This window comes from Mesocricetus auratus, unplaced genomic scaffold (genome assembly GCF_017639785.1).
Source record: "Mesocricetus auratus isolate SY011 unplaced genomic scaffold, BCM_Maur_2.0 Super-Scaffold_100007, whole genome shotgun sequence".
Classification (NCBI taxonomy): domain Eukaryota; kingdom Metazoa; phylum Chordata; class Mammalia; order Rodentia; family Cricetidae; genus Mesocricetus; species Mesocricetus auratus.
The window spans coordinates 48,728,097-48,753,809 of NW_024429191.1; the positions used below are offsets into that span (position 1 = coordinate 48,728,097).

Below are 25,713 nucleotides of genomic sequence, written 5' to 3' on the forward strand. Positions count from 1 at the left end.
AAAGCAGTTCTGGTCCTAGACAGAGTCAGGAAGTGAGGCTGAGGAGCACTCCATGCCCGAAGGGACTCCCTCCCTCTCACTGGCGCGTCCTCTATAATTCAGCTCCTGTGTAGCCTATGTCTGTCTGTGTGCCTGAGTGTGTTGGTGCCCACAGATGCCAGAAGAGTGTGTTGGATCCCCTGAAACTGGAGTTACAAGTGAGTGCAAGCCACAGAAGTGGGTGCTGGAAACTGAATACAGTTCTCTGTAAGACAGCAAGTGCTCTTAAGCGCTGAGCCAGCTCTCCAGCCCCCACCCTGCTTTTGTGAGATAAGGTCTCACTATGTAGCCCATGCTTGAATTTATAGAGAACTGCCTGCTCTTGCCTCTCTAGTACTGGGATGAAAGGTGTAAGCCATCACTCTTGGCATACAGCTGGGGTCTTGAAGAATACTCCTTTCCTCTGGGGTCCTAACATCTGACCTGCCTCCTGTCCCGAGAAAGGATGGCTGCATGAATGCAGCTGCCATCCCTTCCCCTCTAGCGGTAAAGCCCTTTGCATACTGGGAAACACATGGGATGTTCCCGCATGGGGCGGGGGGGGGAGCACACTGCAATTCTGCATGTACGATTTCTTACCCGTTCTCTTGTCTTCCAATTACACACTCTGTAATTGTTCATTTGTCATGCGTGTATACTGTGGGCTTGGCAGGGTAGGAAATGGGCCCATCTTACTCATCGTGGTGTTTTAAGTCCCTAGAACAGCTTAGGCGTAGGTGCAGTACATGTTGGTTGTAAAGCAATCTGTCAGTCTCATCCAATCTGATGATCTTTGTGGATGATCTGTCATTATTCCCTGCATTTAAAATATCATTGACATTTTTTGTTTTCCTGTACAGTACTTAGATAAAAATTCTTTTCTATTTACTCTATACATTGTGCTATATTTCTTCTCTCTATGAACTCACAATTTTTATCAAATTTGGAGAATTCCTAGTCAGTATTTCTTCTTATTGCCGACTCACATTTGTAGGCATCTTTTTGTTTGGTTGGTTAGTTTTAGGTTTTTTGTTTTGTTTTGTTTTGAGTCAGGGTTTCTCTTCCAAGTGCATGCACCACCACTGCCCTCCTCAGACATTTTTAAAAGATACCTATAATGAGCTGGGCATGGTGGCACACACCTTTAATCCCAGCACAAGGAAGGCAGAGGCAGGTGGATTTCTGGGTTTGAGACCAGCCTGCTCTACAGAGCTAGTTCCAAGACAGACAGCCAGGGCTACTCAGAGAAACCCTTTCTCAAAAAAAAAAAAAAAGTAAAGTTTTAATACAACATATGACTCATGTGTTTGTGGTGATCCTATAAGAAACCTACTGTGGCCGGGCGTTGGTGGTGCACGCCTTTAATCCCAGCACTCGGGAGGCAGAGGCAGGCGGATCTCTGTAAGTTCGAGATCAGCCTGGACTACCAAGCGAGTTCCAGGACAGCCTCCAAAGCCACAGAAAAACCCTGTCTTGAAAAAACAAAAACAAAAACAAAAAACAAAAAACAAAAAAAAAAGCCAAAAGAAACCTACTGTGTTGTCAATAGTATAAAAGCAGAACCTACAGGATTGTGTACATTATATGATATTTGAAAACAACTATGTTATTGGTATATATATTTTCTATACTGTATTTTCATCATTATTTTACTGTATCTATATTCTCCTTTGTTCTATTTTGAGGCCAGGGCTCCTTATGTATAGCCAGCTTCAAACTTGAGATCTTCCTGCCTCAGCCTATTAAGTGCTGGATCTATAAGCCTCTGTTGCCATACCCAGTAAACTTTTCTTTATAAGTAGGAATATACTAAAATGACCATATTGCAGGGATGGTGGCATACCCTTGTAATCTCAACATTCAGAGGCTAAGGTAGGGAAATCTCCCGTTTCAGGTCAACCTGGAGAGATAGGATATAATTTGGTGGTAGCTCTTTATTGAGGTCTAACTTTCATGCAGTACCTGGTAGCACATTTAAATATATAGCTCAATGAAACTGTAAAACCTGTGCACATCCATCACTTCAGACAACGATCCAGCCAGGCAGGGAACCGAAGGCATGGAATCCAGCTACTCAGGAGGCTGAGCAGGATCCCAAGCTCAGGGTAGTTCAAGGTGAGCCCAGGTCACATAGTGAGACCCTGTCTCAAAGGGACACAGGAGAAGTAGGGATGTAGCCCGATGTAGACAGAGTGCTTGGTTTGTGTGAAGCCCTGGCTTCAATAATCACAGCATTGAAAAAAATCCACATATCAAAAGCAGCTACTGTTTTGATTTATTTTTTAAATTTTATTTTTTATCATATGTGTATAGATGTGTTCCTCCCATGTATGTCTATATGCTACATACATATGAAGTCACAGATGGCTGTGTGCCACCATATGGGTGCTGGGAATGAAACCAGGTCCTTGGAAAGAGCAGCCAATGCTACCCAGAGCATCTCTCCAGCCTCCCTTTAATATACATTTTAATCGTCACAAACCTCTGTAGGCACCTGGCACTCGAGTAATGCACAGACATACACGTAGGTAAAACACACAAGCACATACACTTTTCAAAAACTGTGTTTAAAAATGCCTTTTAAGGGGGCTGGAGAGATGGCTCAGAGGTTAAGAGCACAGACTGCTCTTCCAGGGGTCCTGAGTTCAATTCCCAGCAACCACATGGCGGCTCACAACCATCTACAATTCAATCTGGTGCCCTCTTCTGGCATGCAGACAGAACAATGTATATGTGATAAATAAATCTTAAAAAACAAAAATTAAGGGGCTGGAGAGATGGCTTAGAGGTTAAGAGCACTGACTGCTCTTCCAGAGGTCTTGAGTTCAATTCCCAGCAACCACATGGTGGCTGACAACCATCTACAATTCAATCTGGTGTATATGTAATAAATAAAAAACAAAAATTAAAAATGTCTTTTAAGTTGGGGGGGGTTGGCGGGAGGGCGGGGGAGGAGGGGAGGGAAAGGGAGAGGGACCTGGGATTGACATGTGAAGCAACCTTGTTTCTAAGTTTAATTTTTAAAAACATTTTAAAATGTCTTTTGCCGGTTGTTGGTGGCGCAAGCCTTTAATCCCAGCACTCGGGAGGCAGAGGCAGGTGGATCTCTGTGAGTTCGAGGCCAGCCTGGTCTACAGAACGAGTTCCAGGACAGCCTCCAAAACAATACAAACAAACCCTGTCTCGAAAAACCAAAAAAAAAATGTCTTTTAAGGGGCTAGAGAGATAGATTAGCAGTTAAGAGTATGTACTGGCCAGGTGGTAGTGACACACACCTTTAATCTCAGAGGTAGGCTGATCTCTGCGAGTTCCAGGACTGATGAGGGATGTCCTTCTGTATGTTGTGACTATGTCTTCCTCTTATTGGCTGATGAATAAAATCGTTTTGGCCAATGACTTTTCAGAGTAAAGCCAGTCGGGAAATCTGAACAGGAATAGAGATAGGTAGTAGGCAAGAGATGACATGTAGCTGCTGGGGAGTCAAGATCCCAGGGCATGTAGTGATACACAGATTAATAGAAATGGGTTAATATTTAAGAGAGAGCTAGCCAGTAAAAAGCCTAAGCCACTGGCCAAATAATTATAAATATAAATTAAGTCTCTGAATGGTTATCTTATAAGTGGCTGCTGGGACTCGGTGGGCAAACAAAAACTGGTCCAGTGGCACCAAGATAGATGGAGAAAGTTTCCATCTACACAGGACAGCCAGGGCTACACAGTGAAACTCTGTTTTGAAAAATAAGAAACAAAACAAAAGGAGCATGTGCCCTGCTTTTACCAAGAACTCGAGTTCAGTTCCCCAACACCCACATCAGATAGTTTACAGCCACCTCAGCTCCCCGAATTCAAACGCCCTCCTCTGGCCTTCATTGGGCATTGCATGCACAGCTGCACAGATCCACACCTAGAAACACACACACACAGCTTCAAAACCAGTGATGTTGGACTGGAGAGAAAGGTGAGCAGTTAAGAGCATTGGCTGTCCTTTGAGAGGACCCATGTTCAGTTCCTCATGACCTATATGGTGTGGTGGCCCACAACTTTTGATACAGTTTTTTTGCTGTTGTTACAGTCCTTCCTCTTTGGTCTCTGAGGGCACTGCATACTTGTGGTACACAAATGTGTAGACAAACACACACACACACACACATATATATAATTTAAAATGAATCAATGCTCTTCCGGACAAAAGTAAGAGGGGGCTGGGGTTGTAGCTCAGTTGATAGAAGACTTGCCTCGTACTAGGTTCTAGATTTGATTCCAGCACTACAGAAACAGGATGTGGCAGCATGTGGCTGTAATCATGTCCCAAAACAACACAAGGGAAAAGGAAACAAAAACTATAAACCATAGATAATTTTTGCCTGCTCATAACTCTCTTATAAATAGAGTTGAAGGGCCAGCAAGATGATTAGCAAATACAGGAATTGCTATCCAATCTGGCAATCTGAGTTCAATCCCCAGGACCCACATGGAAGGAAGAAGGAGTTCCTCCTGCAAGTTGGTCTCTGCCCTCTGTGCATACACAAATGCAAAAATAATTGTTAAAAAATACCATAGAGTTGCACCAATTTTAGTATTTGCTTTTAGCTTCTTTCAGTTCCCACAAGGCTTTTGTTGTTTTGTTTTTGGGGAAAGCTGGGGAATTGAACCTAAAGCCTTATGCACACTAGCAAGACTCTCTGCCACCGAACCATACTTCCAACCTGTTTATGTTTTTGTTTTTGTTTTTCGAGACAGGGTTTCTCTGTGTAACAGCCCTAGATGTTCTGGAACTAGCTCTGTAGACCAGGCTGGCCCTGAAGTCACAGAGATCCGCTTGTCTCTGCCTCCCCAGTGCTGGGATTAAAGGCGTGTGTCATCATCCCCTGGCCATACTTCCAACCTTTTTTTTTTTTTTTTACGATACAGGGTTTCTCTGTATTGTTTTGGAGGCTGTCGGTCCAGCCCGGCCTCGAACTCACAGAGATCCGCCTGCCTCTGCCTCCCGAGTGCTGGGATTAAAGGCGTGCGCCACCACCGCCCGGCCATACTTCCAACCTTTAATATCATATAATGTTTTTAAGAGTGACTGCCAGGTTGTGGTAGCACATGCCTTTAATCCCAGAACTCAGAAGGCATAAGCAACCAAATCTGAATTTGAGAACAACCTGATCTTACAGAGCGAGTTCCAGGACAGCCAGGGCTACAGAACCCAGAGAAACCCTGTCTCAAAATGAAACATCATAATTACGCTGAGTGAGTGAAGACAGGCAAAAGAGAACACCCTTTATGAGTTTGTTTGTATAAGATTTTAGGAAATACAAACAGGAACAGAAAGAAGGAAGCGAGTGATTATGAAGAGACACAGGAAACTCATGGGAATGGCAGTGGCTTTCACTATCTGGACTGCAGTGAAGACTGCCCAAGTACATTCGCTCATGCTCTTCAACACTCGCCAAGTCGCATACTTAAATATGGACAGTTTCTTCTTTGCCAATTACACATTAATAAAGGTGCTTTGAAAGAAATCCAATGAATAAAAACAACCCAAATATCTTTTGTCAGGGTACTAGATTGAAAAAGTCCTGTATTAATTGAATGTGATGGCTCCTCCTGGAGTCTCCACACTCAGGAGACTGAGGAAGAAGGGCTGAAGCTGGAGGCCAACGGTGACTACAGAGTGAGTTCCAGGTGAACCTGAGCTACAGAGTAAGACACCAAGGCTGTCAACCAAAACTGACCTCAAGACTTAGAGATACTTCTCAGTGGTAGAACACTTCTCTAACACATGCAAAGTCCCAAGATCAATCCCCAGAACCATCAAAATAAATAAATTCAAAAAATTAAATAAAGATACCTCATTGTGAGCCCCTGGGAGATGGTTTAGCAGGAAAAAGTGTTCATAGCATTCCTGATAGCCTGAGTGTGATCCCTGCAACCCACATGAAAAAGAAGGATGTTTAGCCTGGCGTGGATTTCTGTGAGTTCCAGATCAGCCAGGGCTACACAAGGAGACCCTATCTTTAAAAAAAACAAAAAACAAAAAACAAAACCCAGAAACAGTGGCACACATCTGCAAGCCCCAACACTCTGGAGAGATGGGAAGCTCTTGTAGGACAGCTGGCCTGGAGAACACAGCACAGCCACAGAAACCAGAAAGACTGGACAAAGCGGAAGGCGAGAGCTGAATCCCCAAAGCTGTCCCCCAGTCTTCCTGTGCTCTCTTGCCATATGGCGGTTAAAAACACCAGCTGCTCTTCCAGAGGTCCCGAGTTCAATTCCCAGCAACCACATGGTGGCTCACAACCATCCATAGTGAGATCTGGTGCCCTCTTCTGGCCTGCAGGGATACATGCAGGCAGAACACTGTGTACATAGTAAATACATAAATCTTTTTGAAAAGGGGGCAGAGGGACTGGAGAGATGGCTCAGAGGTTAAGAACACTGGCTGCTCTTCCAGAGGTCCCGAGTTCAATTCCCAGCAACCACATGGTGGCTCACAACCATCCATAATGAGATCTGGTGCCCTCTTCTGGCCTGCAGGGATACATGCAGGCAGAACACTGTGTACATAGTAAATACATAAATCTTTTTGAAAAGGGGGCAGAGGGACTGGAGAGATGGCTCAGAGGTTAACAGCATTAACTGTTCTTCCAGAGGTCCTGAGTTCAATTCACAACAACCACATGGTGGCTCCCAGCCATCTGTAATGGGATCTGGTGCTCTCTTCTGGCATTCAGGAATGCCATAACTAAAAAAAATAAAAATAAAATAAAAATAAAAAAGAGTATGTTCTGTTCTTTTGTCTGTCCCCCAGCTTTACTTTTCTAATGGCCTGTTGTCAGTTTTGTTATCGTTGTGTTGTTATATTGTTTTTTTGCTTGTTTATTTTCTGAGACAGAATTTCTCTGCGTAGCTTTGGAGCCTGTCCAACTGTAGACTAGGCTGGTCTCACATTCTGCCTGCCTCTGCCTCCCGAACGCTGGAATTAAAGACATACACCACCACCTACCTCCCTGCCTGCTTTTCTTATCACATATTTGTAAGTGATTTTTATATTCTGTGTGTAAGTCCTGTGTTAGGTATCTGTGATTATTCAGTTTGGTTTGGTTTTTAGGACAGAAGTACCTAATGTCCCTCCTCTGTCCTCCCCATGCCTGCACAGGCATACATACTCATATTTACACATGCACACACATAATGCATACATGATGTATAAACACTGCACACACATAAATGTTTAAATTTATATAGATTTTTGATCAAAAGCTTTTTAATGAGTATACATTACAAGTACACTGAGGAATCATGCAATGCTGCCAGCATTGGAAGCAATCCTGGGCCACAAGTCTGCACATTCCTTTGCAACTGAACCTGCGATAGCATAGCCTTTCATCTTACCTTCATTGTTTACTATGACCTTGCATTGTCTTCAAAATAAAGAGACATCCCATCTTTCTTCCATACGACTTTAGTGGCTGAATGACCACTGCTGCATGGACCTTTTTCCTTAGTTCTGGTTTGCCTTTCTTAACTGTGGCCATCATCATGTCACCCTCACCAGCAGCAGGAAGTCTGTTCAGACATCCCTTGATTCCCTTCACAGAGATGATATACAAACAAAATGTTGGTGCCTGTATTGTCAGCACAGTTGATTACAGCTCCTACTGGAAGGCCCAGGGAAATCCAGAATTTTGCTCTGGAGGACCCACCACATCCTCACTTCGACAAAGAGTCAGAAAGCTAGTTTTTTGTTTTTGTAAGATATTTGTTATGTATACAGTGTTCTGTCTGCATGTATGCCTGCAGGCCAGAAGAGGGCGTCTTTACAGATGGTTGTGAGCCACCATGTGGTTGCTGGGAATTGAACTCAGGACCTCTGGAAGAGGAGCCAGCCCTCTTAACCTCTGAGCCATCTCTCCAGCAGCCCCAAAGGAAATGAGCTTTTTCTTGTTGTTGTTGTTGTTTCAAGACAGGGTTTCTCTGTGACTTTGGAGGCCGTCCTGGAACTAGCTCTTGTAGACCAGGCTGAGCTTGATCTCACAGAGATCCAACAGCCTCTGCCTTCCGAGGGCTAGGATTAAAGGCATGCACCACCAAAACCTTAGGTTTTTTTTTTTTTTTTTTTGAGACAGGGTTTCTCTATGTAGCTCTGGCTGTCCTGGAACTCACTCTGTAGACCAGGCTGGCCTGGAACTCAAAGATCAGCCTGCCTCTGCCTTCCAAGTGCTGAGATTAAAGGTGTGCACCACCATATCCAGCAAATTTACATAGTTTTGAGACCAGGTATCACTATGTAGACCAGGCTGTCCTCAAACCTGCCTGTGCCTCCTGAGTACTGGAATTACAGGTAAGAGCCAGCATGCCTGGCTTCACTTGGTGTTTTGATTCTAATTATACATCTTTACAGATACTTTTTTTTGTTTCTGCTGACTCTCAATTATGATGAGTTGTTTCCTTGTGTGTCTAATGATTCATGGCCCTGAGATGATGTACTATTGATCTTAATCTATAGGAATCACAGGGCCAAAACTTGAGATGTTTTTCTCCAGAAAGAAATTTCTTTTGTTCCTGCCAGGAACCATAGATTACGACTGCCCTGAGTCATCTTTCAGGAGTTCCAGATTACTGCAGCAGCCTCCATCCACCCCACACCTGAAAGGAAGTTACAAATTTGTATGCAATAGCAATACTGCTAGAAATAGAGGCTCCCAGCCTGAATTAAATGAATAAATACATGGGAATACAGAAAAATGAGTAAATGTGAATATTCTTTTTTCCCCTCTAATCTGGAGATTGAACCTAAGGCTTCGGGCATGCTGGTCAACTACTCTACCATCAAAAGAAAGCCACAGCCCTGAGCGAATGTTTTCACTGGACTAGGCAAAAGTATGAAGTCACTGTGGCGTGTGAGTATCAACGGAGTCCCCGAAGGACCAGCTGGATGCTGAAAAGATTTCCAGAGGAAAGAAATGGAACAAGTTAATGTCCAAATTGGACTGACAGCGTGACTCACTGGGTAACAGTACCCTACTGCCAAGCTTGATGACCTTCAATCCCTGAAATTTACATAATGGAAGGAGTAAACCAACTCTTACAAGTTGTCTCACCTCCAAGGAGTGCCGTGGAGCACGTACACACACACACACACTCACACACACACACACTCTCACACACACACTCACACACACTCACACACACACACCCCACATTAACTAAGTAAATAAATGTAATAAAATAATGTACAAGTTCTTGGTGAGACGCACAATGGCTTCATGAGCTTCTTGGGGGAAAATTATGTGAGACATGAATTTTCTCTGAATACTCAATGTCCTCCAAGATCTGGTCATCATGGAGTTCGCCATCAGGGACACATGGAGACATGTAAAGGCAGTCATGGCAGGAGGGGTAAATCCTTGCACTTAGTTGGTGTAATGTAAATTATGTTGGTAAACTGGCATGTGCCGTTTAAGCTTGCTGACAAACTGAGCTATGGTGGAACACGCCTTTGGTTCCATCACTTGGAGGCAGAAGCAGATGGATCTCTGAGGTTGGGGCTTCTCTGGTCTCCTTAGCAAGTTTCAGGCTAGCCAGTGCTACTTGTTGAGGCTCTGTCTCAAGAAAAGGAGCTAGGCAGTGGTGGCACACACCTTTAATCCCAGCACTTGTGAGGCAGAGACAGGTGGATTTCTGAATTTGAGTCCAACCTGGTCTAGTTCCAGGACAGCCAGAGTTATACAGAGAAACTCTGCCTCAAAATAAATAAATAAATGGATAGATAGGTAGATAGATAGATAGATAGATAGATAGATAGATAGATAGATAGATAGATAGATAGAGTAAAATGCCCTGTCCTTGAGAACAGCTGGAAGGTGAACCTTTTTCCAGCAGAGACTGGCTAACGATGTTTGTCCGTGGCATAGAAACACCTGCAGTAGAAAAGAGACTGTGGAAGCTGTGAGCTTGACCTGACGCTAGCTAACTGCCCCAGGTGATTCATGCTGGGTGCTTGTAAGGCCCGGCTTAACTGCTTCTCAAACAAGCCACCCCGGTCCCCTGGGCTGGACGTTATAAACTCACGCTTTGATTTCTGCTGTCCATCTGCAGCTTCCATCTGTCTGCTACCTGCTCTTTGTTCCTTTACTTTTCCTGGCTATGTACCCCCTAGGCTCACTCATTCAAATCCAAAAGTACAGCTAGCTACTTGGATCGGATCGTTCTTCTCCAGACCAGGTGGAGTAGTTGGGAGGCAGAGGTGGAAGGGTCAGTTCAAGGTCACACTAGGCTACATAAATAAGGAAATAAACAAATAGCGCCACATGGGATACCGAGGAACAGCCCATTGGAGAGGTGCATCAGGTGAGGTACAGGGATGGGGCAGAAGTTTCCATGCCGTCTTTATACCAGACATCCTCTCGGTCCCTTCCTATGTTCCGCACACTCAGTGCTCCCGAGCAGCATTGTGCTGCGTTCATGTGGGGGCTCCATTATACAGACATCATCCAGGCATGGTATGCACATATGTGACAGTCAGTCTCTAGCCACCCTCCCCATCTCAGCAGCTAGGGACTGAGGCTGGCCGTGGAGCCCATGCTCCTGAGTCTCCTCATTGACATAAACCCAGGTATGGTTGAAAGAGGCTTAATCCAAACAACAACAGATGTTCCTCGAGCCACTATCACTCGGGAAATTCCAAAGGCTTTAGGATCCCTGTGGCAGGAACTGGGACAAGGACCAAATATACATTTCTTAATATATCCCAACATGACAGATGGAGAGGAGGCTGAGAATCGGGGGCATGATAGCTTGGACTCCTGGCCTAGGTCTTCTGCATGCCATCATGCCTCAGCAGGAGACACAGGCAGCAGCTAACCCCCACTTCCATCTTTAGCTTGAGGGGGAAAAAGTCTAGGGAACTAGCCTCTTGGTATGTCCTGCCCCCGTCCCTATTTATCTCTTCCTTTTGGACTTAGAATCTCTTACTTCTCTCATGCTCATCTTGGCCTACAAAGGAGAGTGAGATGTAGGAGTACGAAGCTTGACCATCCTAACCACCCCAGGGAGCCTCTGCTCCAGGCCAGGATGGGCTTCCCATTAATGCCTCAGACCTGGAGACCCACCACTTCCCCAACCTGCCTTCTGCAGACATCCGAGAGGGATAAACAATTTCTCCTGCCTAGGGCAGAGATCCAGGAAGAGTAGCGGGAGGGGCGCCCGGGTATTCCCCGCCATGCTGCTTCATTGGGGTGGCAGGACGAACATGGTTTGAGTGGGGTCCATCCACTCGACTCTTGCTCCTGGAACTGCATCAACACTGTTAGCTTCTCCTCTGCTCTGTTCCGGCCCCTCACCCCTGGCAGTACCACACCAGGAAAGGCACTTGAGCATGCTGGCTCACTCCGAAGTTCTGTACAGCTAGCTCTTCCCTCTTCTTGGAAGAGTTCCCCTGGCCTGACCTTACCACTTGCCAAAAACCCTTGCCTAACCCATCACACCTCTTCTGCGTCCCAAGTCCTCCGTTCTCTTCCGGGATTATGTCATCACCATGCCAGTAACTTGCCTCCTGTGATAACAAAGACTCTGTCTTGTTAACTTATCTAGTGCCTGACTCCTGAGTGATAAGTGCTCAGTAACCTTTGTTGAACGTATGGATGGGACACAGCACCATCTGGTAAAGCCAAGGAGACCAAGTGCTTGAAGTGGTCCAGATGGGGAATTCTAACCTTCGCCAATGTGTATTCTCTTTAGGATCCAGTCACTGCCCCTTTCCCAGTTTGGTGCTCCTTGGCTCTTGTCATTCTACTTCCTCCTAGGACCCTGAAGTCCCTTCTCTTCCCTATTTGCACTTGCCTCACACATTTTTAGAGTGTGTCCACTACTGTGTATACACATTTTGTTCATAGCCCCTGTATTTCCCCCAGGCTTGCAATGGAAATAAGAATCACCACAATATAGCAGCTTAGACCTCAGCCCTACACTGACTGCCTGAGGCTTTTTAAAAATATTTGATTGTGTGTGTTCATGCACATGTGCCTGATGTATGTATGTGGCCTACATGCGTGAAGGAGCTTGGAGAGGTTAGAAGCATTGCAGCTCCTGGAACTGTGGGTGCTGGGAACTGAACTTGGGTCCTCTGCAAGAGCAATAGGCCTTAACTGCTGAGCCACCTCTTCCAGACCTGTGACACCTGAGTTTGAATTTCAGATTTACCATTTAAAAGGTTGTGAACATAAACAAACAACTTCATATCATATCATATCACCCTTTCTTCCCCTTCTGGGTGAACCTACTGGAAGCATCTGCCTGATGGCATCATTGGATAGTTAACTGTATCTCTGTGTAGTAGTTAGCCTCTGAAATGACTTCCAATGAATAGTACCTTCCCAAAATTAATGGAGTCCATCCATGTGATCAATGAGATATTTTAGAAAGGATGCCGTGTGATTTGTGTTTTGTATTGTTTTATGTTTAAGACACAGCCTTGTTGTGTTGGTCATGCTGGCCTATAACTCACTGTGTACCTGAAACTTGCTTCAGACTTTCAATCCTCCTGCCTCACTCTTCCAGGTATTGGGACTATATATATGTGCCACCAACCAAGTGTGTGACTTTCTTTTTTTTTCTTTTTTTCCTTTTTTTTTTTCTTTTGGTTTTTCGAGACAGGGTTTCTCTGTATTGTTTTGGAGACTGTCCTGGAACTCACTCTGTAGACCAGGCTGGCCTCGAACTCACAGAGATCCGCCTGCCTCTGCCTCCCGAGTGCTGGGATTAAAGGCGTGCGCCACCACCGCCTGGCGTGTGTGACTTTCTAATTGGACCATGAGAACAGTATGACTGCAACTTTTTTTCTTGTATTATTCCCTCTGGGAGAAGCCAGACACCACGTTGAGAATGCCCAACCTCAGTCCCATTGGACAATTCCCTGAGGCTGTAGGGACAGAACTAGGGAGTAGAAAATGTCATTCTGTGAGGCCTGGACTCAAAGAGCAATGCAATATCACATCTACAATGTTTTATCCACCAACCTGTCAGAGAGCCTAGACTGAAAGGAGGCTGCACAGACTCTTGTCTCCTTGGAATGCCTATCAAAGAATTTGGGATCCTTTTTTTTTTCCAAGACAGGGTTTCTCTGTGGCTTTGGAGGCTGTCCTGGAACTCACTCTTGTAGAACAGGGTGGTCTTGAACTCACAGAGATCTGCCTGTCTCTGCCTCCCGAGTGCTGGGATTAAGGCGTGCACCACCAGCGCCCAACAAGGGATCTTTTTTTATTTCCTTTACTTTTATTTTATGTGTATGTTTGCCTGCATGTGTGTCTATACGTCCCACGTGTGCAGTGCCTCTGGAGGCCAGCGGGGAGAGTTAGAGCCTCTGGGATTGGAGTTACAGTTATCTGAGCCACCATGTGGGTGATGAGAATGCTCTTACCCACTGACCCACCTCTCCAGCCTGAGAGTCTTCTTTTTAATTTGATTTGGTTTTTATGGTTTTTGTTTTTTTGAGACAAGGTTTCTCTGTGTAGCCCGGGCTGTCCTGGAATGCAATCTGTAGATCAGGCTGGCCTCCAACTCACAGAGATCCTGGAATGCAATCTGTAGATCAGGCTGGCCTCCAACTCACAGAGATCCACTTGCCTCTGCCTCCTGAGTGTTAAGAATAAAGTGTGTCTCACCACCACCCAGCTTTTTTTTTTTTAATACAGGGTCTTACTGTGTAGACTGCCTGGCCTTTAATTACAGAGACCTGCCTGTCTTTGCCTCCTGAATTCTAGGATCAAAGGCGTATACCATCATACCCAGCTTCCTTTGTTTTCATTTGTAGTTATTGTTAAATGTGTTTATTTTATTTTATGTGTAGGTGTGAGTCATGTGCATGTCTGGTGCCCACAGATGCCAGAAGAGGGCGTTGTATTCCCCAGAGCTGGAGTTAAAGTCAGTCGTGAAACACTTTATGTTGGCGCTAGGAACAGAGCCTGAATCTCCAGAAGAGTAGCAAGTTCCCTCAAAGGGTGGACATTCTCTCCAGCTCCTTCATTTTTTTAAAAAGATTTATTTACTTATGTATACAGTATCCTCCCTGCATTCATATCTGCATGCCAGAAGAGGGCGCCATATCTCATTACAGATGGTTGTGAGCCACCATGTGGTTGCTGGGAATTGAACTCAGGTCCTCTGCAAGTGCAGTCAGTGCTCTTAACCTCTGAGCCATCTCTCCAGCCCTCCAGCTCCTTCATTTTTAAATTTCATTTTAACTTTGAGACAGACTCTCACGATGTAGCCCTGGTGGCCTCTAACTCAAAGAGATCTGCCTGCCTCTGCCCCGAGTGCGGGGATTAAGGAAGTGTGCCACTGCACCCAGAAAGAGAGACTTTTTTGTTTAGAACTGACAAATAGCAATCTTGTTTGGTGAAGGGCTCAAAGCAGTCAGCCCTGGGGATGGGAAGATGGCTTAGCGGGTAAAGTGCTTGCTGCACAAGAATAAGAGTTGGAGTGTGGGACTCAGCGATTAAGAGCTGTGGCTGCTCTTCCAGAGGTCCTGGTTCAATTCCCAGCACCCACATGGTGTCCCACAGCCATCTGTAACTACAGACTTGGAGGACCCGACACCATCCTCACTGCATACACACGGTACAGTCACACAGGCAGGCAAAACATCCATACACATAAAAACAAATAAAACATTTAAAAAAGAAAAAAAGAACTTGAGTTTGGATCTCCAACACATACATACATACATAAAAAGGCAGGCCTTTGTAACTCCAGTACTGAGGCTGTGGAGACAGGCATATCCCTAGGGCTCCCTGGCCAGTCAGCCTAGCCAGTGAGCTCCAGGTTCAGCTAGATACCCTGTCTCAAAAAGGTGAATGGGACTAGCCAGATGACTCAGACAACTTCAATTTGATCCCTGAAACCCACATTAAAAAAACAGACACAGAGCTGGGCGGTGGTGGCGCACACCTTTAATCCCAGCACTCGGGAGGCAGAGGCAGGCGGATCTCTGTGAGTTGAGGCCGGTCTGGTCCGACAGCCTCCAAAACAATACAGAGAAACCCTGTCTCGTAAAACCAAAAAAAAAAAAAAAAAAACCCAGACACAGTAGTGTGCATCTATAATCCCAACACCCCTTCTAAAACAGAAGGCAGAAACAAGAGAGACTCTGCCCCAACAAGATGGGAGGGGAGAACAGACTCGAAGCTGTCCTCTGGCCTCCAGGAGCTTGATGTGGTATACGTGTGCATGCGCACATCACTCACTCAGAGTACAGTAACAAAAATAGACCGCAACAGAGGATGGCACCCGACAGTTGATCTTTGGCCTCTATCCAGGAGTGTGTACCCACATGAACACATTAGCGTGCACACACACACACTCTCTCTCTCTCCTTCTCCCCCTCTCTCAAGTGAAAAAGGCAGCATAGCCTCTTGTGCACCCCACTCATGAATTGCTTCATGAGCTACACATGTATGTCACAAGGGCAGGAGAAAGGTCTGGCATCTGCTCCTGGAGCTGGAGGATGCCTTCTGATGTCACCCATGTAGCAGGCATGATGGAAATCCTTCTGCAGTAGCTCCATAGGAAACACATGATCAAGAGAGCTTACAAAAAAAAAAAAAAAGACCACCAAGTCAGGCTCTTCCGGGTGTCCTCTGTGACCAGCCTGGCTGACTGCAGCCATGACTACTCAGAGACCCCCTCCCTGGAAGGTGTCTGCCTCATCAAAAACACCGGAGGGCCTTGCTTGGCAGTCTTGTCACAGCAAGCATCTCGGGAACCAAAGGGGCCACCAAACCATCAACAGGGACGGCTCTGAGCTGCCTCTGATGCGGCAGGAGCTGAGTGAGCCCTTAGAGGCCACTCGGCACCTCTCACTGTTGTGTGGCGATGAGAATGAGAATGTCCCCTTTGAGTTTGCAGGCTTCCGGCAGGCCTCCGGGCAGGCCTGCTCTGTTGCCCTCAAAGATGACGGTCAGCAAAACCAGCAGGTCCAATCTATTCCGAAAAGCTCTTAGTCTTGTCCTGTGACCTCCGCCCTGTTTTCTCCATTGACTCCTACCCCCCACCCCTGAGGTTTGTGTATCTTCTTAGCATACAATATTTTCAGTAGCTTTAGAAAAATATCCCCCCCCACACACACACAAATAAACATCATCAAACTCGAAGTGGTAGTCACACTTGTAATACCAGTGGCAGACAGGGAAGGATCAGAAGTTCAAGATCATCCTCAGCTACACAGTGAGTTTAAGGCCAGTTTGGGGTATATGAGGTCCTGTCTCAAGTCTTCCCCCTTCCCCTGAAAAAAAAAACCCACACCACCTCGATGTTACAGGTGCCATATCTTCAAGATGTCTGAGGAAGAAATCTGCTCTCCCCGTTTAACTCAGAGGCAGGGTTGTATTATCTGAGCCAGATCAGAAGGACACTCTAGGTGGAGGGACGAGCCTGGACAAAGGCAGGAGGAAAGAGTGTTTAGGAGACTTCAGTGACTCGGTGTGGCTGTGGGTTGCAGTAGAAGGTGGGGAGCTGTGGGAGGTAACAGTCTAGACAAGCTGCACTGGAGTCTATGTAGTACAGAGGGAAAGCACTCGGTTGCTGGTGAGAAAAGTGCTTGTAGCATTAGGAAGAGGAAGGACAAGGAGGTTGGTGGGCTTTGCTGTGGAGCGTGAGAGCTGAGAACCATCCCAAAAGAGCGTTGGGGATCTCAGTGAGGGAGGTTTGTTTGGACATGTGGAGTGTGAGATGCTCGTGGGCACAGCAGTGGAAATTCCAGTTAGGCCTGTGTGAGCAGCAGATAAGACAAGGGAGAGCCGCTGATGGGGTACCTAGAGAGCCAGGGTAAACAAGTGAGGCGTGTGTGTTCAGTAGGCAGGGAAGACATGGGGAATGTCTTCAATAGGTTATTCCTTTGAGACAGGATCTTATGAGTGCTAGGCTGACCTTGATCTTGCTATGTGCCTGAAGATGACAGTGAATTTCTGATTCCCTTGCCTCTACCTAGTGTGAGGAATACAGACCTATGCCATACGTTGCCTTTGTGCACGCGTGTGCGCGTGTGTGTGCACTAGGAATCAAACTCAGGCCTTGTCAGGCAAGTGTGTCACCTTGGAGCTACATCACCAGCCTTAGAATGGTTGATTGATAGTGACCGTAATGGAACGATGGACTCCCAGGTATGATAACCAAGTGTTCTAACAGTAAACCACACACTCTTCACCCCTCTCTCTTTTTTCAAACAAAGTCTCAATATGTATCCCTGACTGTCCTGTAACTCACTCTGTAGGCCAGGCTGGCCTCCTTCAAACTCAGAGATCCACCTGCCTCTGCCTCCCAAGTTCTGGGACTAAAGGCGCATGCCACCATCCAGCTCCTTATACTTTACTTTTACACTTTCGTGTATATGTGTCTACACATGTGTACCATGTGCTTACAGGAATCTGTGGATGTCAGAAAAGGCGTGGACCCTGAAACTGTGGTTACAGAGGGTTGCTGGTGCTGGCAATTGAACCAGGGTCCTCTGTAAGAGCAAATATTCTTAACCACTGAGCTATCACTCTAGACCCTGCTTTGTTTTGTCTTTGAAAACAGGGTCTCTTGTAGTCCAGGTTGGCCTTGAGCTTAATATGCAACCAAGAACGACCTTGAATTTTGGTTCCATTCCTGTCACTATCAATCAACCATACTAAAGCTGGTGATGTAGCTCCATGGTGAAACACTTGCCTGACAAGGCCTGAGTTTGATTCCCAGCACAAACACACACACACACACACACACACACACACACACACACACACACACTCACAATCATATAGCAGGAACCACCATACACAGTCCCCTTTTTTAAAAATTTTATTTAGAGTCAGGCGGTGGTGGTGGTGCACACCTTTGATCCCAGCACTCAGGAGGCAGAGGCAGGCAGATCTCTGTGAGTTCGAGGCCAGCCTGGTCTACAAAGCTACACAGAGAAACCATGTCTCAAACCATCAAAAAAAGATTGTAATTTATTTTACATATTTTTGTTAGGTATGCATTATTGCCTGCATACCAGAAGAGGGCATCACACCCCATTACAGATGATTGTGAGCCACTTAGTGGATGCTAGGAATTGAACTCAGGATCTCTGGAAGAGCAGTCAGTGCTCTTAACTGCTGAGCCATCTCTCCAGCTCCCATGATTCCCTTCTTGCTGTTTAAAAGCAGATAACTTTTTTAAAATTCTATTCATTTTTTACATTTTAACATTTTTGAAGTCAGAGTGAATTTTAATTACAGGCATGCCATAGCTTAATTGATAGATTTTTTTTCTTAGCACGTAGTAATCATATACAAATGATGGTTTCAGCCGGGCGTTGGTGGCGCACGCCTTTAATCCCAGCACTCAGGAGGCAGAGGCAGGCGGATCTCTGTGAGTTCGAGGCCAGCCTGGTCTACAGAGCGAGTTCTGGGACAGCCTCCAAAGCCACAGAGAAACCCTGTCTCGAAAAAACAAAAAAAAAAAAAATGATGGTTTCATAGATTTACTTTTTAAGATTTTATTTTCATTTTATGCGTATGAATGTTTTGCCAGCATATAGGTACGTGTGTACCACATGCATTACCAGTGTCCGAAGAGGTCAGAGGTGGTACTGGACCCCTAGAACTGGAGTGTTGGACAGCTGTTGCTGCCATGTGGGTGCTGAGAAGAGAACCTGGGTCCTCTGCAAGAGCTCTTCCCAGCTGAGCCATCGCTAGTCCTTGATACCATGCATTTCATGGACTACAACAGTGCTTACATTAAAGCAATATTGCAGTCAAAGGTGTACAAAATGGCCGGGCAGTGGTGGCGCACGCCTTTAATCCCAGCACTCGGGAGACAGAGGCAGGCGGATCTCTGTGAGTTCGAGGCCAGGCTGGACCCACAGGCTCCAAAACAATACAGAGAAACCCTGACTCGTAAAACCAAAAAAAAAAAAAGTGTACAAAATGCTTAGGACTTCTGAGGCTGGGAGCATCTGCCACTGATCCCAGTTACACAACAAGACTGTGTCAAAAACAACATATAAGGAACTGCTACAGAGAAGTTACATAAGTTGTCAAGACCCAATAAGAGCAGACTAAAGATCTGAAGTCAAGCAGCTCAACTCCAAAACTCAACCCCATCATATACTGGGAGAAATCAGGAGCTTTGGGTGGAGCCACGTGGCCACTGAGAATGACCTGGGTTCAAGACGAGCATTCATGACCAGTTGGAGCATCTGGAAGACTAAGGTCCATTATAAAAGGCTCATGGTGGGCTGGAGACCACCACAGGAGAAGGGGGGCAGACGGGTTAGAGGTCCTTGAATAATGGGTGCTATTCTAGATCTAGGAATATTAGGTCCTTGAATAATGGGTGCTATTCTAGATCTAGGAATATTAGGCAGAAGAACGGGAACTGTTGATCCCAGAAATGAAGTTTGAGCAGAGGAGGAAACAACAGGGCAAGTGCTCTCCAGAGAACTGTGCCTCCCCAGAGGTCAGGACACACATCACAGGCTTCGCACACCTTCTCGTCCAAGCAATGCATGAGTTTTCCTATGATCTCGGACAAGCTTGTGCCCCTATACAACCTCTGGCTCTCATATTTTCTTGTACAAAATGGAAGGATTGTCTAGAATGTGTAAAACAGAGAAGGCCAAATGGTGACAGAGCATGCCTGTAACCCCAACACTGAGGAGGCAGACGCAGGAAACTCAGAGGCTCAAGGTCATCCTCCACATCAAAGCAAGATGGAGGCCAGGCTAAGATGGCAAGACCATCTCAAAAGCAAAAGTGAAGGGCCGAACTGATGGCTCCGCAGGTTAAGGAGCTTGCCACAAAGTTCCTCTGAGTTCAGTCCCTGGAACCCTCATGGTAGGAGGAGAAAATCAACCCCTACAAATTGTTTCTTACCTCCACACATGTGGTGTGGTCCATAAGCTTACATACACACAATAATCAAACCAAGCAAATAAATAAAATCTAAAGACAAAATTTAGGGCAGGGCATCGTGGTGCACACCTTTGATCTCAGCACTTTGGTGGCAGAGGCGTGTGGATCTCTGTGAGTTCAAGGCCTGCCTGATCTACAAATAGAGTTCCAGAGCTCTTACACAAAGAAATTGTCTTGAAAAAAAAAGAAAAAAACCCAACAGCAGCAACAACAAAAAATAAGGAGGAAAACAGTGGAGATCCTAGAGAGCTTCTCCCTCTGTCCATAGGCAAAGCCCTAACAGCAGCGGTTCTAACCTGGCTGTCGACCATATTAACCAAGGCTTTGTGTGAGACCTCCCCACTCGCACTCAGGAGAAGGGATAGAAACATGAGTTGTTTGGAAACTGTAACTCCAAATGTGCTACCTGAAAACACTTGCCCTCAGTTTGAAAACTAGGTGAAGGTTGGGACCCCATCTGGGCTTCAGTGCTTATATTAGGACTTGTGCCTGGTGGCAGGCCTCTCTGCTTTTCCATCTCCTGTCACCCTAATCCCAAGCCCCTAAAACACAGAGCACCGGCACCCGGTTTTCTCCACCGTAAACTATAGACGTTAGGACAGGACTTTCCTGTGTGTCCTAGGTTGTTTAGCAGCAGACTTAGTCTCCACCCACTAGATGCCGGTAACACAACCCCCAATCAAAACAAAACTGTCTCCAGACATTACTAAACATCTTTCGGGGCACCCCTAATTAGAATTCCTAAGAATCTTCATTCTCTTGCTTGCCCAAGTTGCAGATAGGGCCAGGAACGGATGGAAGGCATTGCACACCAAATTTAGTTGGGCCCAGCAGGCGTGGAGGCCAGAGCTGCACAATAATAACACAATGGAGGGATTGCATGCCAGCAGGCTGACTGATGTGGTCTCACCCCAGAGGGAGAGTTTTCCAGAACTCTCATTCCCGGATTCACGATCAGTCATAGGAGGGCCTAGAGCAACATCTACAGGCCAACAGTCCCCCGCTTTCCGGGAATGGACAGAGGGGATGTGGGAGTGGTGGTAAGGGATTCTTTCCTTCTGTAGATAATTTCCTGGCATCATCCCCTGCTCTCTGATTGGTGGGGCGATTCAGAAGAGGAGGAACTTTCCAGCTGGTGGGGGTGGGGGGTGTGTGCCTGGGTTCCTGGAGCCATCCGACACGGATATTGGTTCCAAAAGTCTGAGTTTAGGGTCTGGAAGACTGAGGCTTTGGGGCTGGGTCTAAAGAGTGGCTCTTTCCCACCCTAGGGAATGTAGAAATTGTGGGCACAAACTCCTTAGAAGGCGGAGGTGAAACGCTGTCAGCATCTTCACAAGTCTTTTGCTTGCAGGTCGCGGTACCTGAAAGAAGACAGGATGGGAGGCCTGGAGGAAAGTAGGGAAGGGGTTGAAAGGAAGGAGGAAGGGCGGTGTCAGGCATTTCTCCGATTATCCCCCAACTCACTCCACCTGGAGGCTCAGAGCGCCCAAAAGCAGGACAATTCCGAAGATACATACGAGCAGAATCCTAGCGTCCCACAGATCGTGACTTCCTGCAAGGAACACAGGAAGCAGTAGATGATCCTGAGGATCACTCTAAGGAACCTAAGGGGTCTGAGGAAGAGGGCTAGGAGTGAGAACCTGGGAAGCAGCGCTTCCTGGGCCAACAAGGTGCCTCCTGGCCCTCACAGGTAGAGCAGTTGTACAGGATGGTGCTGCCCCCTGCAGTAGACAATAGGAGATGCGCTGGGGAGAGAAGCCGGCCGCCACCCTTCCAGCCACCCAGCTTCCTCGGGCTGATTACCCTTTTCTTTTACTCACAACAAGCGGGAGCACAGAGAGCTGAAATGACAGACAAAGGGTGACTGACCTATTCATCCATATTCCACTTGGCTACAAATCCTAGGTACCCCCTTGATGCCTTCTCCATCCATACCTTCCCTGGTGTACTGGGGGATCTTGGTCTTCTGAAGCCATTGCCAATACGAAGGAAGCGAGGAGAAGGACCTTTTTATCTCTAGAGAGGCACACATGGCTGTGTTGCCCTAGGCCTCAGCAGTGACGCCTTCCGTGCCCCTCCCCAGATCAGCCGGTTTCCACCTGCCCCGACTCCCATTCCTTGATTGGATCCTCCTAGGTCCCAAGGTATCGGCTTCCCTCTGACCTCACCCATGACCCTCAGGACTCTGTGAGTCTTCTCTGTGATCTTGTTCATGGTCACCTCATCTGTAGAGATGGGCAAGAATAAGCTAGTCTCTCAGTAGGTGCTAGGGTTTTTGTGTTCCCTATTGCCTAGGACAGAGTTCTCCCAAAGGGAGAGACTATCGGACTGAAGCAATGGCTGAGGAGGCACAGCTGGGAACTCCCAGCCACCCCTTTAGGATAGACGGGTGACTTTTGCAGGGTTAGCCGTGTGTGTCTCATACTACCTAAGGCAAAGGCTGAGAAGTCTGGGGAAGCCCATTCCTTCCACTGCATCTCCATCTGGCTACTGAGCTGAGCCAGGCGGCCAGGCAAGGCGTGGGTTGGGAGGCGACAAAAGATACAAGCCTTGGCAACAACCAGGAAAACCCCAGCTAGTGCCAGAACCCACATGAGGCCTGCTGGAGGATGGGCGGGAGCTGGACACCTTGGCTCTGATAAGACTAAGAATGCTGAGGATTCTAGACCTTCGTGTGGGGAGTTCTAGACTGATCCAGAACAATGCCATTGTTTTACCCTTGGCTCTGGTAAAGCTGCCCTTGGGCCCCTGGAACCAGAGGCTAAAAGACATCTCTAGTAGGAGATAGAGGGAGGAATCAGAGTTTTTGCTGCAAGGGGACAGTGGCCTTTACACATCTGTGGTTCTGGAAGCAATTTTATTTTTCTTCTTATAAGTCACAGTGATCGATGAAGGACTCCGCCCAGTGAGGATGCGCATGCATAGCCCATCCACTCAGGGACCCAGAAATGCTGTCCCTTCCCAAATTCCCTCCACATTCCCAACTGTCTCCTCTCTGCTCAGGACAGCCTTAGGCCTTCCCCAGCTATTTCCTAGCAACAAGCTCACGGTTGTCTCAGCAACCAAGAGCTCCCAGAGGTCTCAGAGGCCCAGCTAAGCCCAGTGGCTTTTACCTCTCATAGGAAAAGCCTAGTGACTCAAACTCAAACAAGCCCCTCCTGCCGACGTAGTGGTGTGGCATAAACACACACACACCCTATGATTAAACCAAATCTCAATCTGCTCTCACACATACCACAGAGATACCTGGGCCTGAAGAGTTGCTAGGCAACCTCAAACGGGCCTGGACATGCCAAGATCCCAGAAGGACCATCACATAAACACAAGAGTCAGCAACACTGATGGGAAACAAGATGACAGGGACCCAAGTATCAGTCAGATACAGTGGCTGGCAGGAACACACACATGACAGAAGCCCAGGCACAAAGAACACTACCATCTTTCTCCATGTTCAGTTCCACCCACATACAAACAAAACTGTCTAAAACACTTGGAATCCCAGAAGGGTGCTCTACCCCCCATGCTGATGGGGACTCTCCTAGCCCCCTTTTGTCAACCTAGGATGAGGTGTCCATTTCCAATCTCCCAGAGTAGGTGGTTTGGAATATAGTAAATGAACCTCCCAGATGTCCTGGCCTCTTGATGGTCATGGTAGGATAAGGTGCCCAGCTCCAGGGGGGGAAGCCACAGTCCAGGGGACAGACCACATCTGATAATCAAAGTATGTCCTTCCACCTAGTGCTCAAGCCTCCAGAGTTCTGCTGAGTTTAGCCTGGGCAGAGGTGCTTCCTTGCGTTTCCGCACCCCTAAATACAGAGGACCCATCCTCAAGCAAGAACAGGCTCGAGAATGCACGGATGCTTTCCCAGGATAAGCCCCAGTGTAGATCGTCTGGATCACTCTTGAGTCCTGGGAGTCAGGACAGCTCAATTTGGGAATCCCAGCCTACATCGAGGCTCCAGTCAGGTGGGATCCCTGACTCTCATAGCTCCCACACCAGAACCAGAGTCTTCGGGAGAGCCACTTAGCTGATGGCTCTTTCTCTTCTCCACAGTCAAGTGAAAGGTAGCATTCTCAGTGGCGGACAAAGCGCAAAGATCTCGAATTCAGCAGGTCTTCAGGGTCTGGGAAGACAGAGTCCAGGCGGAAGCCATGTTCCAGAGCCACCCGCAGGACCTCCTCCAGGAAGGTAGGCGCGTTCGCCACCTCCCGTCGATCTTCCGGGCCCCCAGTCCACAGTGGTTGCAGCCCCAGTCTTTCATATTCCACTTCGGGGAGTTCCCGGGGGCGGGAGGCCCACTCTAGACGAAAATGTGGACCTCCTTCTGCCCTGTCCCCACTGACCACACCAAATCGTTTGCGCATGGCACCTAGACACTCAGGGTCGGTACAAAAGAGGTTGGCTCTGAAGGTGTCCACCTGGACAGAGCTCAGCTCATAATGGTGTGGGCCCCTTCGAGCAGAGAAGTGCACCAGGCGGGGGTTGACATCTACATCTGCATGGAGCAGGGCAGCTCTGGATGTAGGGGTACCCCGGGAAGCTTCCAATTCCCTCAGGGCATCCAGGAGTGGCCGGATCTGGTAGAAGTCAGCCTCTGCCTTAAGAAGTGCAGTTTCTCCATACCCACGGGGCAGGTCCAGACGGCCCAGCCTCAGGAAATTGAGGATATGCCGGAAAGCCTTGCCATCTCTGTCGATGAAGTAATGGCCATCTCCTTGCGGGTTGAGATTGGCTGGAATAAGGGTGTCAGCCCTAAACATGGCCCCCAGCATGGAGTCTGGGAAGCGTGTCAGGGTCTCCAATGTGGTGGAATATAGTGTTCCCCCCACATTTAGGGTCACGGGGCCCCCAAAAGAAGGGGGTGAAGAGGACACAGGAGGGGGGGAAATTTTGGGAACTGTAGGAGACAAGCAAGGAAAAGGAAAAGGCAAAATCTCCTGGTTTGGGGAAGAAGTGGGTGGTAACGTTCAGACTCGCTATGTTGGAGGCAGAGGTTGGAGAACAAGACAGCAAAGTTTGTAGCTCACCCTAGCTACCTTGGTGGCCGTTAGGGGCTTCAGGACACAGAAGTCCCCGAAATGATGAAAGACCCGACGAAAAGAAGGCAGCCAGGCAGGGTCCCAGAGCTTTTGGTCCAGACGATTCTGATTCTGCGTGGTCAGCGATTCCCTTCTGTGTTCTTCAGACAGTGGGTTTCCGGAATTCAACCAGCAGGTGACGGTGGCGAGCACCGGTCGGACTCTGAAGGGTTCAGCTTCCGAGTATTTTAGTTGATAGCTTTCGCAGTAGGCGAGTTCACGCCGGCTTCCTACGACCTGCCCAGAGGCCCGGCCAGACTTAGGGGCACGGGTCCCAACAGATGGAGGCGCAACTAATGGGAGCCGGTGGCGAGCCGTTCTGTGTGGATGGAGAGAGACGATGCTCTCGCAGTCAGAGCTGAGGGTGTCCCAGGATTTTGTTGGCAACAGCCAGAGTCTCGGGACTCGGGCGTTACCGCCTTCCTGGCTTGTCGCAGCAGCAGCAGAGGTCCTCTCCACCCCCAGGAAGTGGTTTAAGGGCAGTGGTCAGTGGCCCTTTAAGCGACAGCCCCGCCCCTTAGCGCCCCGCCCTCCACCCCTTGGGCTGGCTGGGCGCTGCTGGGGGTGGGAGCTGGGACTCGCCGACGGGAGAGACGGGGCGGACAGGCTGGACCTGCCGACGCGAGCGGGGGTGGGATGATTCACAGGCTTCACTACGGATGTGGCCGCGACGGTCCTTCGTTCCCTGCAGGTG

At 47.6% G+C, this 25,713-nt stretch overlaps 2 protein-coding genes and 1 pseudogene across 3 annotated transcripts; all 3 read right to left on the reverse strand.

Moving 5' to 3' along the window:
• Positions 1–7,306: 7,306 nt before the first annotated feature.
• LOC101829416 lies at positions 7,307–10,998 on the reverse strand (annotated as a pseudogene).
• Positions 10,999–18,507: 7,509 nt separating this feature from the next.
• Positions 18,508–22,698, reverse strand: Tmem95 (transmembrane protein 95). 2 transcript variants are annotated; one of them, XM_040748981.1, is made up of 7 exons: positions 22,369–22,698; positions 22,109–22,165; positions 21,876–21,956; positions 21,761–21,781; positions 21,581–21,661; positions 21,410–21,492; positions 18,508–21,301 (listed from the first exon to the last, which is right to left on the reverse strand). In XM_040748981.1, the coding sequence occupies exons 1-7, from the start codon at positions 22,532–22,534 to the stop codon at positions 21,182–21,184; spliced, it is 609 nt and encodes a 202-aa protein (XP_040604915.1). In that variant the 5' UTR covers positions 22,535–22,698; the 3' UTR covers positions 18,508–21,181. The 2 variants fall into 2 exon arrangements, with proteins under 2 accessions (XP_040604915.1, XP_040604916.1); XM_040748982.1 differs by having other exon boundaries at positions 21,405–21,492.
• Positions 22,699–22,780: 82 nt separating this feature from the next.
• Kctd11 (potassium channel tetramerization domain containing 11) lies at positions 22,781–25,500 on the reverse strand. The gene has a single exon (XM_013111437.3). The coding sequence runs from the start codon at positions 24,711–24,713 to the stop codon at positions 24,015–24,017; it is 699 nt and encodes a 232-aa protein (XP_012966891.1). The 5' UTR covers positions 24,714–25,500; the 3' UTR covers positions 22,781–24,014.
• Between the last annotated feature and the right edge of the window lie 213 nt (positions 25,501–25,713).